Here is a 15,502-nt window from a genome sequence, read left to right as displayed (position 1 = left end):
TACAAACAAGAAATGCTGGAGAGGGTGTGCAGAAAAGGGAAGCCTCTTGCACTGTTGGTGGGAATGTAAATTGATACAGCCACTATGGAGAACAGTATGGAGGTTCCTTAAAAAACTAAAAATAGAACTACCACATGACCCAGCAATCCCACTACTGGGCATATACCCTGAGAAAACCATACTTCAAAAAGAATCATGTACCACAATGTTCACTGCAGCTCTATTTACAATAGCCAGGAGATGGAAGCAAATTAAGTGTCCATTGACAGATGAATGGATAAAGAAGATGTGGCACATATATACCATGGAATATTACTCAGCCATAAAAAGAAACGAAATTGAGTTATTTGTAGTGAGGTGGATGGATCTAGAGGATGGATCTAGAGTCTGTCATACAGAGTGAAGTAAGTCAGAAAGAGGAAAACAAATACTGTATGCTAACATATATATGGAATCTAAAAAAAAAAAAAGGTTCTGAAGAACCTAGGGACAGGACAGGAATTGAGACGCAGACATAGAGAATGGACTTGAGGACACGGGGAGGGGGAAGGGTAAGCTGGGATGAAGTGAGAGAGTGGCATGGACATATATACACTACCAAATGTAAAATAGATAGCTAGTGGGAAGCAGCCACACAGCACAGGGAGATCAGCTCGGTGCTTTGTGACCACCTAGAGGGGTGGGGTAGGGAGGGTGGGAGGGAGACACAAGAAGGAGGAGATATGGGGATATATGTATATGTATAGCTGATTCACTTTGTTATAAAGCAGAAGCTAACACACCATTGTAGAGCAATTATACTGCAATAAAGATGTTTAAAAAAATAAAAAGTTTAAAAAAAAAGAAAGAAAAACCTGGGGAGCATTTTTTAAATGTACAGATGCTTGGATTCCTTTCCCCAAATATTCTGACTTAATTGCCTGGGGTGGGGCCAGTCATCATGTGATTTTAAAACTCCCTAGCTGCCTGGTTTGAGAACCACTGGCCAAACTGAAAGAACATTTCGGTAAAAATAAAGACCTGTGTCTTCTCATTACCTAGTTCTTTGGGACAGCAAGCAAAGTTGATAGGGGAGGAAAAGTAACAAGGAGGAAAGTGGCAGGACTGTGCAACTTGGCATGTCATTGGAATGTGGCAAACTATTCAAATATATTTGTACAGTTGAAAATTTTTGTGTACCTATTGACAAAATGTTTTAAACAACTGTTTCTCTCCTGATGCTCAAGTTTAAAGGCCCCTAACAACTTTGAACATATGGGAGAATTGGCAAAGCATTGTAAAACATGACCCTCAGCTCTGGAATTTGCTCCTTCTAACAGGCTGCTCTCTTTAGCAGTCAGCCAAACCCCAAATCTGGCAGCTTTTGGAATATGGTGCAAAATAGATTCCTTTTAAACCTGAGAGTCACTGAAGATTTATTTTGCTGGAAAGATACCACTTCCTCTCACTGTTGTGGCCTCTCCCGTTGCGGAGCACAGACTCCGGACGCGCAGGCTCAGCGGCCCAGCCGCTCCACGGCATGTGGGATCTTCCCGGACTGGGGCACGAACCCGTGTCCCCTGCATCGGCAGGCGGACTCTCAACCACTGCGCCACCAGGGAAGCCCAAGATACCACTTTTAAAAATAACAAACAATTATTGCTACTGCACCAAGTAGAATCAGGGATCTGCAAGGGTGCCTAGGAAATCAAGTGCCACCCATCTTTCCTCAATCTACTGATGAAGAAATGGAGGTTCAAATGGATGAAATGATTTCAAGTCACACAACCAACCGGTAGGGCCTGGGCACATCCTGATCTGATTCACAGGCCAGTTCTCATGTCTGTCCTACCACAGCCAGAGTCCTCTGAGAATGGCATAGATGACTTCTTCTGTGATTCATAGTTATTCAGAAAGGCGATGCTTTTGCAAATGCTTATACACAGTCTTTTTTGTAACTATGGCTAACAGCATGTACATTACACTGTAATTTTTGGTGTGCAACATCCTTTTTATAGTCTCAAGTATAAAATCTGGCTGTATTACTTTCTTGACTCTGACAATTAAAGTTTCTAATTCGTTTAGAAGGACATATGTGAACCCATGCATCAAATGCAAATCTAAGAGCTTTAAAATCTACAGCAAACCGTTATAAAAAGGCCGGGTCTTTCTCCACATTTCCTGTCTACTCACACCATTTCCCACTATATTTTACTGTGACCCAGAGAGAGTATAAGAGCTAGAGATAAGGGTGAAAATGATTCCCAGAAAGGCAGGAAAAATTCTAACACTTATTAAGCTCTGTCAAGTTCTAGGCAAGGAGTTAGGCCCAAATTTACTCCAGTGATAACAGACTCATTTTCTTAAAAATATATTACTACATTTAATGAGGCAGAGAACTAATTGTGTCTCAGCTCTTCCCACTTCCCCACATTCCACACATTCTTCCACTTCCTTTCACCCAGGCTGAGAATACCGCTGAGACACACAGGGTCAGAGCACTATTCCCAGAGTTCACTCCTCCTCATAAAATAGACTGTGTTCTTTTCTCCCTTCTGCAGAAAATTCCCCTTCCTTCCACAACACCCAATCCATGTTGGCCATTTAGTAAAATGTACTACTTAGGACAGAAATTGTTTATGAAGGTTATTTTCCTGAATTTTGTACCAAGGATAAAGTGGTGCATAAAGAGATAGGAAAGACCCCAGGTCTTCCTGCCGGCCAGCCTCTGGGCTTTCCCCAGGCCCAAGTCAGCTCTCTGGCACTTCCCGCTTGACAGCAGGCCCAGAAGGCTGTTTCCCTTTCCCCAAGGAGGCCACCACCACCCACTCTACCCTGGACAACCTCTTTTCCAAGAATGGCTGTGGAGAGGACATGATGTCCTGCTCCCCGGCTTACTGAGCAACAAGCTCTCTTTTCTGGTTTAATTGTTTTGCTGTTAAGTCATGAGAGAGAAACAGGAGATAACAAAAATATGGAAAATACAATGGTTCTAGCATCTTTCTCTTCTTTTCAGTCATGGTCTCCTGTTCGTATTTCTGATTCCATTGATGCCTTTTTCACTTCTTTCTGAGAGTAGGAAGCAACATAACCTCCTTTCTCCATGATGTCTCTTCTCAGGTTTGTTGACTCTTTACTGCAGAGCTTAGAGAGAGCTTAGGGATTACAGGGACCAATACTTAGAAGAAAAAAATTTTACCAAGTAAATTTGAGAGGAATGCTTTCAGTTTCCTTTGCCTCATTTCTCTAGAAACCAATGCAAGACCAGTGTGAGCTTCTGGAATTTAGCAGTTTAAGCTCCGATAGCACCTCCTCAGTGAAGCCAGGCTGAGTTAAGAGCACCCTTTGAGCTCTCAGATTCCCACACAGTTCTTATTCCTGTACCTATTGCAGTGCTGTGATTGCTTGTTTTCTTTCTGTCTTTGCCCATCCTAGACTGGGTTTCCCTTGAAGGAAGGGACTGTGATCTTCTCTATTCACCTCATATCTCTGGGGGCTGCCAGACTGCCTGGCACATAGTAGGTAGTTAGTAAGTGGTTGCCAGAAGAACGAAATGATTCTCAGAAGAAGAAAGGCAGGAGGCAGTCTTTCTCTAGCAGAAGATAAATAGTTGTTCGAAGAATGGACAAATGGACTTCAAAGCTGGGTTTGAGTCTCAGTCATGTTTCTGAGAAACTGTCTTGCCCCAAGATGAAGAATTATTTGATAAAGGAGGGTTTAGGGCATTTTTAGAATCTCATATTGGTCTTTGTTCACTTACCCCAACTGCCTCCCAGTGTGCACTGGTGACAAGAAAATGCGTAAGAAATTGGAATAGGATGGATCAAACAGGAATGTGGACTCTATGAAAAACTCTCGTTTGAGCGACTTTGAGCAGGTTACCAACACTCTCTGGGCCTCGGCTGACATCCGTATCATGAAGTGAGTAGGTCAGATGACATAAAAGTTTCCATACATCATTAACCTTTTATGATTCTAAATGATTCAGAGCCATGTACTACAATGCATGTTCAATCTTCCTCTCCTTCACCTCATCAAAAAAAAAAAAAAGTGACTTCTACCATTGTCAACAATATACTTGGAGAGGAAGAAAAAACTCTAAATTATGGTCACAGGATCAATGAGCTGAACCACAAGGTTAAAATGTTTTATATCCACGGAGCAATTTTTCACACTGCTGTCAAACAAAAATTTCTAGTTGATGTTTACACTAGGACTTGACGAAAAATTCCAGACATAAAACTTCTGGAACTTAGACTTGAACTCAGAGGACCTCCTACCTCTGAATACATTTTACAGCTAAAATCTATTGGGATGTTTTTCTTTAACAAGTATTCATCTTTCAACAATTATCTAAGTTTTCTTGTTAAGACTATTAAGGTATGGTAAAACTCTGGCTATCTGGAACTGCCATTCTAGGTATGGCAGATAGCTAAAGATTTCTTTAAGTTTGATTATCTTTTAATGATTTTTGGAGAAAAGTAATTTTGAAAGACGATCCATTTCCTTGACTTCTGAATGTAATTCAATCCTTTCCTCAATATGAACGCCAGCTATTGTAACACAGTAATGTCCTCAGGCCCCAGTGAAAGCCTCTGAGCCTTAGACTTTTTTCTTTCGATGGTGATTCAGGATCCACCCGAGCTGTCATTTCTCACTGCAGTCACCTCCCTGTCAGCTTGGCCATTTGTGGTCATCTCTCCTTGACATCTAATTTGCTGATTAAAGCCACGGACACATACCTTAATTCATCTTTGCATACCGAAGTAGCATAGTTTCTGCTACTTAAGGTGCTACTATGTTACAATAATGCATGAATTAAGATAGTAGGCTTACAACTTTTTTAAAAGACAAGCTTGCTAAAACTAAGTGTGAAATAGTAACAGATGCTGAGTAAAGGCTTGAGGGGCTTGGTTTAATATATAGACTTACAACAGTTTCTGTACACTTTCTAATCCTCAACTATATTTCAGACTAGAATGACATACAATTGAGTTCCTGATTTTTCATGAGAGATGAAAAATAACAGTGGTAGGTAAATAAAAATACATACAAAATGACTGCAACAAAGCTTGGCCAATTACATAAAATTTAGTGTTACCGAATCATTTTTCTATTTCTAGGTACATTTGACCTACTCCAAACAGAAAATTGAGGAATGGACTGGCATTCTTGTATTTTTAGAGAGTTGCTTGATTGGGCACCTTATCACAGTCACCAGCTATGTGATTTTGGACAAATTATTTAACCTCTTTTGTTTTCTTACCTGAAAATAGTACTGACGAAACCTTTCTCATAGGACTCTTCAAAGAATTAAATATTTCCTTTTAAAGCACTTCCCACAGGTCTGGTCTTTAATAAGCACGTGGTTACTTTTATTTTAACAGGTTGTCCATTCCTGGAGTTGGGACAGTGGTGCCAACCCTGTGCATGGCCAGGCATGTGGCTGCAAAGACACTGTTCTCTGGTATTTGCTGTCTGGCAGATACTGCCCTGCCTCAGTACTGGGTGTTCTGGAACCAAATGTGGCAGCCTAAGTTGAAATAAGCTCTAAGTCCTCTAGGTCTCCTCCTTTATAGAAAAACAGGCATTCTAAAGAATGTGGGCAATGTTAAGGGATGAAGGAAAGGGAACCTAAAAGAAGACTGGTAATCCAAATCCCTACAATTTATCATAAATGTCACAATCTTTAGCAACTGGCATCTAGAAATATAAGACCTTCCCATACTGATGTCAATTGTTACAGAATTAAAGTATTCGCTGTCAAAAGCAAAAATGATAGTGTCAGCAGACTTGCATACAACTAAAGTGCTGCACACAAAAGTGGATTTTCCTTGAGAAAACACATTAGCTTCTCCTAAATTTAAACGAATAAATTCACAATATCCCAGTGTCCTTCCCGGTGTTCTTTACCACAACAGAATACACTAACATGTTTCTTAAGATAGAGAAATTAAATACTGAAAAATAAATGGGCTATCTTCCAATTCGTATACTTGGAAATCTACAAAGAACACTCTAAAATATGGATGAGAATAGAGACGGTGATGCTGTATCAAACACTTCCTAAAAACGAAGAATTCTTGCCATGTAAAGAAACATGATGAATGAGATTTTATCATCTCCACTTCAGCTTAACAAATATCTTTTGCCAATGCCTTTTCATAGTCTTTCTAATTTAACTATCTCCTTCCTGAACTTAGCCAATCTCTTTTTCATTTCTAGTGAAGTTTACCTGCTACTTGATGATGTTAAGTAACTCCTCAAGTTGTTCTAGGCCATTACTAGAGGCTTTATTCTTCAACATCTTAATTAGCTGCATTGCTGACTTTGAATCTTTTCTAAGTAAGGCATCCTTGATACACAGAAGTATTATACTTGCATCTCAACTCCGTTAGAAACCATTTTGGCTTTTCTGTAACACTTTTGCACTAAACTTCTAAATTGAGAATTCATCAGCAATACACACAATGCATTACGAAAATCTTGAATAGCACTTTTCTAAACTACTAAATCTTTTAAAATACGTAAACTGAATCACAGCACAAAGTTTAAATACGCTAACATCAACATGAAGAAAACTTTTATTTAGGGCTTTAAAAACTTTATCTGAAATTGTTTATTCTTTTTATAATTGCTTTTACATCCCCATTTTAGTTGTTCTTCACTAACTGGGAACTCATTTGCTGAAAAATGTGTATCAACAAAATTATGGGCTGGTCAAAATCAATTTTTAGAACAGGTATAACTCTGCAAAGTTTATGTCACAACTCTGGCACTTGCGGTCCCACAGGGAGTAAAAGAGGAAGTGGTGAGGGAATCAAAGATGCAGATTAGGGTAGGAGACATGAGGGCTAAGGGCCGTATAGCAGTAACCCTTCGACCTGAATGAAACAGAGCTTGCTAATAATCCCTGTACTATGGGGATCCTGAGAAAAATCTTTTAATAAATTAAATCATCACCCCCTAATATATCTTTTTTTTAAAACTAACTTTTCATACACTAAATTAGTAAATGTACATGCATGTTAAGATCCACTTAAAAAACATAAACAAAAGTAATTTAGTTTTTGCCCCCGACTTAGAAATTTTTATCTTAAGAACTTTTAAAAATTCAGCTTTTTATGAAATCAATACTTTAACTATTCTACATGTATATCTCTAGTACACTATAGAGATATGTAGGGGAAAAATAATTATCCGACTATATCAAGTGTTGAAATCTATAAACACCTGTGCTTTGTTATAATACAGAGAATGAAGTAGCATTTAAAGAGATTAAATATTGCTGTTTCCCTATGCTTTGATGCCTGGCCCTCTTTTATTTCTAGTTTTACTAATACTTCCTAGGTCATTTTTTTTCTCCATGATTTCAGGTCTGCTCATATGCTGAACATTTCTTGTATTATTATCCCCGGCCAAATGCTTTTTCCTGAACTTCAGAACTGTATGCACAACTGTCTAAGGGACCTTCTTCTGGAGATTGATTCATTCGGTCATTCATTTAGTCATCTTTTTTTTTTTTTTTCCGAGCATCTACTCTGTGCCAGGGTTTGTTCTTAGCATTGGGGATATAGCAATGACCTAATAGACAATAATCTCTGCCTTCCTGGAGCTTACATTCGAGATATATGATAAGCAAAACAGCTAAGTGAAATTAAGCGTTACAGAGAAAAATAAGACAAGGAAGGATAAGGGAATCTTGGAGAAGGTACATTTTTTAAAAAGGCTGCTTTAGGAAGACTTCATGGAGCAGGTGATATTTTGAGCAAAAACCTGAAGGGAGTAAGTAAGCATATAACAGTCTGGTGGAAAAGCATTACAGATGTCCCACAGGCACTTCAAACCAGATTCCAAACTGAACTTACTGTTTTTCCTTGCAAGTCAGCTTCTCTTCCTATTTGTCCTGTGTCTGAATTATGCCCTAATATCTCCCACCAGTCAAGAAAAAACCCTGAGATTTACCCCTAGACTCTACTCCTTCCATAACTCTGAACAAACCTCACGTCCCTCTGAGCCTATCTCCTAATACCTCCTCTTGACTGTTCATTCTTACTGCCTTTGTTTAGACCATCATCATTTTCCTCTTAAATTTTTCTAATAAGTGTTCTCTTAATCTGTCTCCTTGCCTCCAATCTTGCCTCCTCCAATGCATCCTTTATGCTGCCAAACAGTGATATTTGTGAAATGCAAAGTTTATCATGCCATTCTCCTGTTTAAACTTTTCAGTGGTTTCTCATAATGGTCGAACCTACTCTTTATTGTGGCATGGAGGGTCTGATGTGATTAGCACACTTGCCCCGCCCTCCTCTTCCTGATAACCTCTCCAGGTTTATCATTTTAAGTACATTTACTGGCTCTTGCTCTATAAAGTTCCTTCTAAAAGCAACCCCTTGCAACATTGTGCCCTCTCATACTTTCTACAAGTTACTTTTATCCAGTGATTTGTTTACATGTTTCTTCCCTAAACCCAGCTCAGTACTGGGTTCAAACAGGTACTAAAAAAATGAACAGATAAAATTAAATGTACTGCCCTTGATGACTGGTGTAATATAAATATGGATGCCTCATATCTAAGCTCTGGCCACAGGCGAAAGAATTTCTCTCTGCTCAAACTCTAAGAAACACCTTAGAAACCCCTTTCAACATGTAATTCACATATCCCGATACTGAATACAAACTGCCAGTTTTATTTACTTGGAAAACCATCCGATTTAAAAGCAAAATAATACCTTCCCAACAAACAGCTTCTACTTTGCGGAATTCACATATACATCATTTCATCCGTGTACTTTTTTTTAGCAACAAAGAGAATTTCAGTTCCAGAATATATGAACTGCAGAAATTATGAGTCACTTCTGTTAAAGATACTGTGAGTTTGATATCTGGTTACAGGGATTAAAAAAGGAAACTAAAGTTAATGACTGAAAGTAACTAGAGATAAAAGAAAATTAGCTTTACAAAGCTATTCTAGTGACACCTGGGGGTGGGGGGGAATCCAACTTGTATATATGGGAGTAATGAAAGTGAAATCCAGCATCAACTGTCCAGACGTAAAATTAGCAAAATATTTAACATATAATAGACCAGGAATAGCAAAATGTAATTTTATATGTATCATATCTGGAACAAAATGAAACAAATTGCAAACTTCTCATTTATTGAGCCTAGTGAGGGTAGCAATCTTTGTTTACAACAAGCACCTTATGGTAAATGGAAACTTACAGTACAACATTGCATTAATGTGAGAGGTATGTTATTGACAGTGTTTCCATTTGTTACCATAGTCATTCCTTATTAATGAAGAGCAATTGGAATTAAACTAGTGCATATGATTTCCAGAGACCTATGGTTCATTTTGTTTTCTATAGAATAGTAAAAACTAATTATTTGAATTAATTTTGTATTTTATATGCTCCTATCACTATTTTGATCTTTACATCTATGCATCTAGGAAGATTTATACTCTTGATAATGGTATTGGCATAATATGTAACTTTTTAAAAATACAAATTCTTAAAGATATTTTAAATATGTTATAGACATATAAACAGGCTTTCATTTAGAGTTTTATAGATAATTTAATTGAATATTGGCAGTTTAGCTCTCTTAAAACTCAAATCTTTTTCTCTATGGCTGGCAACCCTAGGCAGAGATTAAGTAGCACAGGGAGAATAAGCTATTGCTTATGTTTATCAGCTTTGATTATACACAGCAATCAACTGGAGATGTTAAGATACAGATTGCAATTCAACAGGTTTAGTGTACAGCCCTGGATTCCAGTTTCTAACAAGCTCTCAGGGGATGCTGCTGGTCCATGGACCACACTTTTGAATAGCAAGGCCTGAATCAAGGGTCTCAGCCTTGATGCTTATTGGAATCACCTGGGAGCTTTAATAATAATTTTAAAAAACACTCCAGCATTGCTAGGGGTGTAAGGTTATTTAGTCTGGGGTCCAGTCTGGGTATAGAGTTTTTAAAACTCCCAAGGTGAAGCTAAGAAGCAGCTAAATTTGAGAACTTACGTCCTAAAATGTATTGGTCAGGCTTACCATAAGCTTTTATTTCCCCTGGTTTTTATTACCAAGGATAACAGCTAGGAATAAGCAGTTCTGCATAGATTATGAGCACGAGGCCCCAAACCTCCAAATTCTTCCTGAGAATATGATGCATTATCAATCAGGTTCTAACATTAAGAATCTTAGTGACTTCATATCTACACTCCTACCAATCATTAATAACATACTTTTAATGGTATCTTAAATATTCATGAATTATAACGGAACGACAATCTGAATTATTTTGATTAGGAAGTACAATAGACATATAAAAATGTGGTTTTAAAGTATATGGAGGTGTCCACCCCCAATTACAGATAAAAAGGTTCAGATTAGTTAGGAAGTTTAAAAAAAATAATCCCCAAACCTGGCACTTACACCAGGAGAAAGGCTCAGACACAGACAGGACAAGCAAGAGTTTACTTAGTGTCCTTATTTGAAGCAGGCACCACTGATCCTGGAGTTACAGACTGAATTATCACTCCTTCTTCATAAGGCCTTTCCTAATTATTTTGCTAAGCTGAGATGTGTAAAAGGTCAAGATGCAATTACATTTCAAGGCCCCCTCCCTAACTCTTGGAAAAAATAATGAAAATATTTTAAACTCTCAGCTATTTGCAGAAATTCCCTAAGTATGGTAAAGAGCTGGAGTACAAATCAACTGCCACATACTAATGATGTGACTTAAACTTTCTGAACAGGCTTTCTCACCCCTAAAATAGGGCGTAGAGAAAGTCCATTAAGAATGTAAAAGCAAATACAAATTCAAGGTAGCATTAAGTATTTAACTATGATAAGCTACAAAATAAATACATAAATGGTGTAGCAGTGCAAAGAACTCAAGTCCAGACTGGGGACTACTTCTAGGTTTGCCACTAATATAGCCTATAAGCAAATCACATACCTTAGCCTCATTTTAAAAATAAAGGCACCTTAAATAGATTATCCTGAGAATCCTTAGCAGACCAAAGCTCAATGACCTAAAAATAACTAATTAAGTGCTCCTCTGAAGCAATTACGATTAGTTCTAAAGCAAAAAAACCCCCACCTTGTTACTCTTAACATGATTGGTTTAACAAGTCTCTTAAGAAAAACACATTTTAAATTTGTCCCCAAGAAAATCTTCTAATTATTTAGCTATCATTTAAAATAGCAAATAAATTTAAAAATTAAAAAAAATGGAACGTGGGCGGAAATGGGGAGAAAAGGATCATTAAGAAAACCAGTGTAAGAACACCATGCCGAATTAAAATAAACAATGTAAACTGAAGATGAGATATTAAAAAGCTTTTCCTAAGGAAAACTACTTCAAAGCATGCAGTATGGGATTTTACAGTCTATTCCAAAGAATATACGGCATTCGTTTTAAATATACAAAATGTTTCTAAGTACTGCGAATAACTCATAATTCTGAAATAAAATTATCCCAATTAATAAAGATGGTAATACATGGAGATTATTTCCTTTTATTGTTCAGTTTGAATACATGTCCTGCCAACCACAAATCACCTAATGTGACCAAATACATGAGAAACCCCTGTAAGAATCACAAAGTGCCACTTTCGCAGCTTTCTGTCACAAGGATGCTGAGAAAATCTAACAGTGAAAGAGACACAGGTTGTCTCGATTATTAGTTCCAATCATTAATCTTCTTCGGAACTAGAATCATCCTCTTGGTCAGAGAGTTCGGGGACAGGGAAGCGAAGAATGGCAGCTATCCCAGTCAACTGGCTGAGCTGTTCCCCAGACACATGAAGACTGGAGAAGATCCTAACAGAGCCTGCGTTCTCCTTCACACTGTCCACCAGCCGCACGTACCGGCTCCGTGTGGCTACATCCTGGTGCCTGAAAAGCTCATCGCTGATGAGCAATGTGTCAACTGCCATGGCCTCATTGGCCTTCTCCACCTGCTTGAGTCCATAAAAAGCTCGGTCAGGTTCATGTTGTAACATTTTATAGAAGTCATCCAAGGCTTTTACTTCCCCAGCAGCTTTAGTGTCTGAAAGGCGGCTAGCTACTGTAGGGTCACAAAGGGCCTCTTTCAGGGAGTACTTGTGTCCAGAGGAGGCATGTACCTAGAATCACAATTACAAAAGTTAGACAAAAGATCTCTTAGAGTACCCATTAAACAGCCCACAATGACCTCAAGCCAAAAACACTGGTAAGGCTTTATATGTTTAAGGATTTAAGCCAAGTTTACTATATCAATTTGCTAGTCTCTTCTCATTTCATGATCTCACTTACAATCCCAGTCAAGTTAAACCTTCCTCCTCTTGTACTTTTCCTAGTTCTAAAACTTTAGGAGTCATTTACATAAACCCCTCTGCCCATTCTTAATTATCCCTGGGTAAGACTGTTTTACCTGAAGGAATTTGGACCGGTTTTCCAGGAGCACTTTGTTGTCCGTCTTCACTGCTTGTTGAAACATGTAGTCGCAGAACTGCTCCCTCACAAATCCTGGGCTGGCCACCAGGACGCACTTTACAACATCAAAGTGTATGTGGCGCTGGATGGCCTGGACCACCTGTTCATAGAACCGCTCCAAGGCCCGGTCGTGCTGGGAGCAGTTGCCTTTCCGTTTCCTAGGGATGTTCACTTCCACCTTGGCCCGAGTGAGGGTCATGCTGGGAGTGACTAAGCAGATATGAGCGAGGCCTTCCTGCATCACCACAGCCGCTACATCAGCGCTCCAGGCTGGGTCACAGGCTTGCTCGATGCGCTCCAGAACCACACTGTCCCACTGTTTCTTGGCCAGGGTGAACTGGCGGTTGGGCTCCAGTTCGATGGTGTGGTAAGCCCCCATCTTGACATACTCATTCTCCTGGATGTTAGTCCCCTTGACCCGCAGCTGGCAGGCTTGAGAGTCGAAGTCGATGGCCTCCACGCAGAGAGTGAGGGTAGTGCGGACCCGGTTGCTCCCTACGCTGCCCGTGGAGGACTCCGTTTGTACCTTGCGGATGGTGGAGGCGCGCAAGCTGTCGCCCACCTGCACTAGATTGTAGGTGTGCCACATGTCCTCAGGTTCCTCGGGAACCAGGGTCACCTGGCCCGCATTGTCTTTCTCAATGTCCTTCCTCAAGAGCTTCATGATCTTGGCAGGGGCTCACTGCCAGAACAAGAGGAACCGAGGGGATCGCCACAAGGAAAGGGGTAGGGAGGGGAAAGTTTAGGCCGTGAAGGGGACGGGGTCCGGTTCCTACAGGCACTTGCCTGGCGGGAAGGAAACACTTTCTATATGACTCTAGCGGCTGGGGGGAACACTTACTTTAGCCCTTCCTTTTCGTGGTCTCGGGGCGCGCCGCGTCGGACCGGCGCAAGAGACACCGGCGAACACCTTCTCCGCGGTACCAGCCGCCGTACAGATCGAGGCCGATGCAGTAAGGGCGCATGCGCAGCCCACGTCCTGCCTCCCAGCGCACGTTTTACGTCCGCAACGGGGAGGCGGGGCCGCAGCCTGCTCGTGCGCAGGCGCACTAAGCTGGGAGTTGTTTCTCGGAGAATAAACCACCCGAGGGAAGTGTACGGAATCTTTGCTGGCGAGTCATTCGTATTAATGCTGAACTTGGACGTCCTAAGTTTTCTCTTCCACCCCTGTTTGTGAAGAATCTGGGGAGTTTGTGAGTGCAAACATATATATTTTTTTCAGCTGTGTGCGGTTGCCACGCTACACCTTCTCCCGCCGGGTAAATGCAATTTCAAAACTTACGGAAAAGTAAAAGGAACTCAGAAAAGTGCAGACTTGGCCCCAAGGTCCAAACTGCGGCCCGCTTTGCTCCTGCCTTATCCGCACTCAGACGCCACACGCTTTTTGGAGCTGGTCTGTCCAGAAGCTGTTTCTTAAGAACGACTGGTCATGGTGCGTCTGGGCCGTGAGTAACGTGCCCAGCTGTTTTCTGCGCTTAATTAACCAAGTCTGCATGATCTGATTAACCCAGATGTTAGAACATTGATCCCAGAGAAAGAAGAAACCATCTGTGGAATTTACCCCTGGATGGGCCTCTCAGTTGCTTGATCTGATGTCCTGAGAATCTCAGAATCCAAGGTTGGCAGACTCAGCTTTCCGCAGCTCAGTAGCCTGTGAAATGTTTACGGGGGGGAATTGGGTCTCGGTAGTTTAGGACGGGATCTTCACTGTCAAAGCTGAGCTGAGAGCTGAGGATTGGGGAAGTGGGGAAGGACTGTTCTACTATGACCGACCTTGATTGAATAGCTACAGAATTCATTGCTAAGAAAAACCTTACGTCACTTAACATTTTCGGGGGGAAGGAGAGACGGGGGAGTTTGGGAAGTGGGGCTTGCTTCTTAAAAGGACCAGTGAATAGAAAAAGCCTACCAAAGTTTTCTTGAGAGTTAAGATGGGTTGGAGAGAAGAGGGCACAGATCTTCCCCATTCGCCTTCCTATCTTATTGCGTATGGCATTTAAAGGGAAGCTTACCATCCTGAACTGGTGAGACAGAGATGAAAGGGAGCAATATGATGTTGGCACAAGTCTTGATACTCAGATCTCAATTAACTTCCTCAGAGATTGTCAGGGGATACATAGGTCCCCTCCAAAACTCTAGTGTAAATTAGAACCAATATTTTGTGGCCTCTCTTCTCCCTCCTTCTCTTTCTGTACCTCCTTCCTTCCCCACCTTCCTATCATACTGAGTGCCCTTCCAAAGTTCCTAACTCAGACTGCCTTCTTCTACTTCCAGGAGAACCCAGCAGCTTTTCACTGAGCAAGGAACTGATCACACTAAAGTGTGAGTATGGCTTGTGTCTCCAAGGGACATGTATCTTTTTAAAAGGTGCTTGTTAAGCTACAAGAATTCTTAACTGGTAGAGTGAATGTGTGTGTGTGTGTGTGTGTGTGTGTGTGAGTGACAGCGAGAAAGAGAGAGAGGGAGAGAGGGAAAGGAGGAGATGCTTTGAGATACTCCTTGATCACCTTTCTAAGTATAATCATCCCCCTCTTGAAAAATCTGCCAAGGATCGAAAACCACAGAATCACAGTGATAGGCACACAGGGACCTTAATAAATGTTAGGTTGTTACTGAAGAGCTATCACTTACTGAATATTCACCTGGTACTTTCCTATGCTTTTTCTAGTCCTCACCTGTAAGGTAAATATTTGTTATCCTTATACATAGATGAAGAAAATGAATTACAGAGAAGTTAAGAAATGTATTCAAGATCACATAACCAGCATTCAAATCCAGGTCTGCTTAATTCCACACTTTCTCTTTCCACTGACACAATTCTACATTTATGGATGCTTGAAATCATCTCTGCAACCCCAAAGATTATGTGCTATTACCCACTGCCATTTCCCCTTAACTCTCACCTTTGCCAGTTAAACAAAGACTCACAGCTTAGGAACCAACCTAGGGCATTTGAAAGGAAGGTCCCTTCCTTGCTCTTTTATTACTTTAAAACAGTCCTTATATTCTTTTCAATGTAATATTCCTTTTGCTCAGCCTAG

The 15,502-nt window shown here is 40.4% G+C and overlaps 2 protein-coding genes and 1 long non-coding RNA gene across 5 annotated transcripts in view; 1 reads left to right on the top strand and 2 right to left on the bottom strand.

Annotated features, from left to right (window-relative positions):
* ITGA1 (integrin subunit alpha 1) overlaps positions 1-15,502 on the bottom strand; it is a 173,569-nt gene that overhangs the window by 149,499 nt on the left and 8,568 nt on the right. The window contains exon 1 of one of the 3 annotated variants that reach the window (XM_079916900.1): positions 13,303-13,413. The exons of the other annotated variants lie outside the window; for them this stretch is intronic. The gene's annotated coding sequence lies outside the window, so the exon portion shown is untranslated. Of the gene's footprint in view, positions 1-13,302; positions 13,414-15,502 lie in introns of those variants that run through there. 3 annotated transcript variants of the gene reach the window in all.
* PELO (pelota mRNA surveillance and ribosome rescue factor) lies at positions 11,475-13,143 on the bottom strand. Its single transcript, XM_079916901.1, has 2 exons — positions 12,400-13,143; positions 11,475-12,112 (listed from the first exon to the last, which is right to left on the bottom strand). The coding sequence occupies exons 1-2, from the start codon at positions 13,123-13,125 to the stop codon at positions 11,681-11,683; spliced, it is 1,158 nt and encodes a 385-aa protein (XP_079773027.1). The 5' UTR covers positions 13,126-13,143; the 3' UTR covers positions 11,475-11,680.
* The window catches only part of LOC307183808, a 145,297-nt gene continuing 143,737 nt past the window's right edge, over positions 13,943-15,502 (top strand). The window contains exons 1-2 of the long non-coding RNA XR_013827613.1: positions 13,943-14,079; positions 14,736-14,783. This is a non-coding gene — a long non-coding RNA (uncharacterized lncRNA). The remainder of the gene's footprint in view (positions 14,080-14,735; positions 14,784-15,502) is intronic.

Source organism: Stenella coeruleoalba, assembly GCF_951394435.1.
Source record: "Stenella coeruleoalba genome assembly, chromosome: 3".
Classification (NCBI taxonomy): domain Eukaryota; kingdom Metazoa; phylum Chordata; class Mammalia; order Artiodactyla; family Delphinidae; genus Stenella; species Stenella coeruleoalba.
Note: the sequence above shows the minus strand (reverse complement) of the source record. Positions and strands in the feature narration are given on the sequence as shown.

Excerpts from the sequence above, each read along its gene's own strand:
- PELO (XM_079916901.1), bottom strand. The coding sequence starts at position 13,125 with ATGAAGCTCTTGAGGAAGGACATTGAGAAAGACAATGCGGGCCAGGTG. Across the intron at positions 12,113-12,399 it reads ACCGGTCCAAATTCCTTCAG|GTACATGCCTCCTCTGGACA; the intron begins GTAAAACAGTCT and ends TTGTGATTCTAG.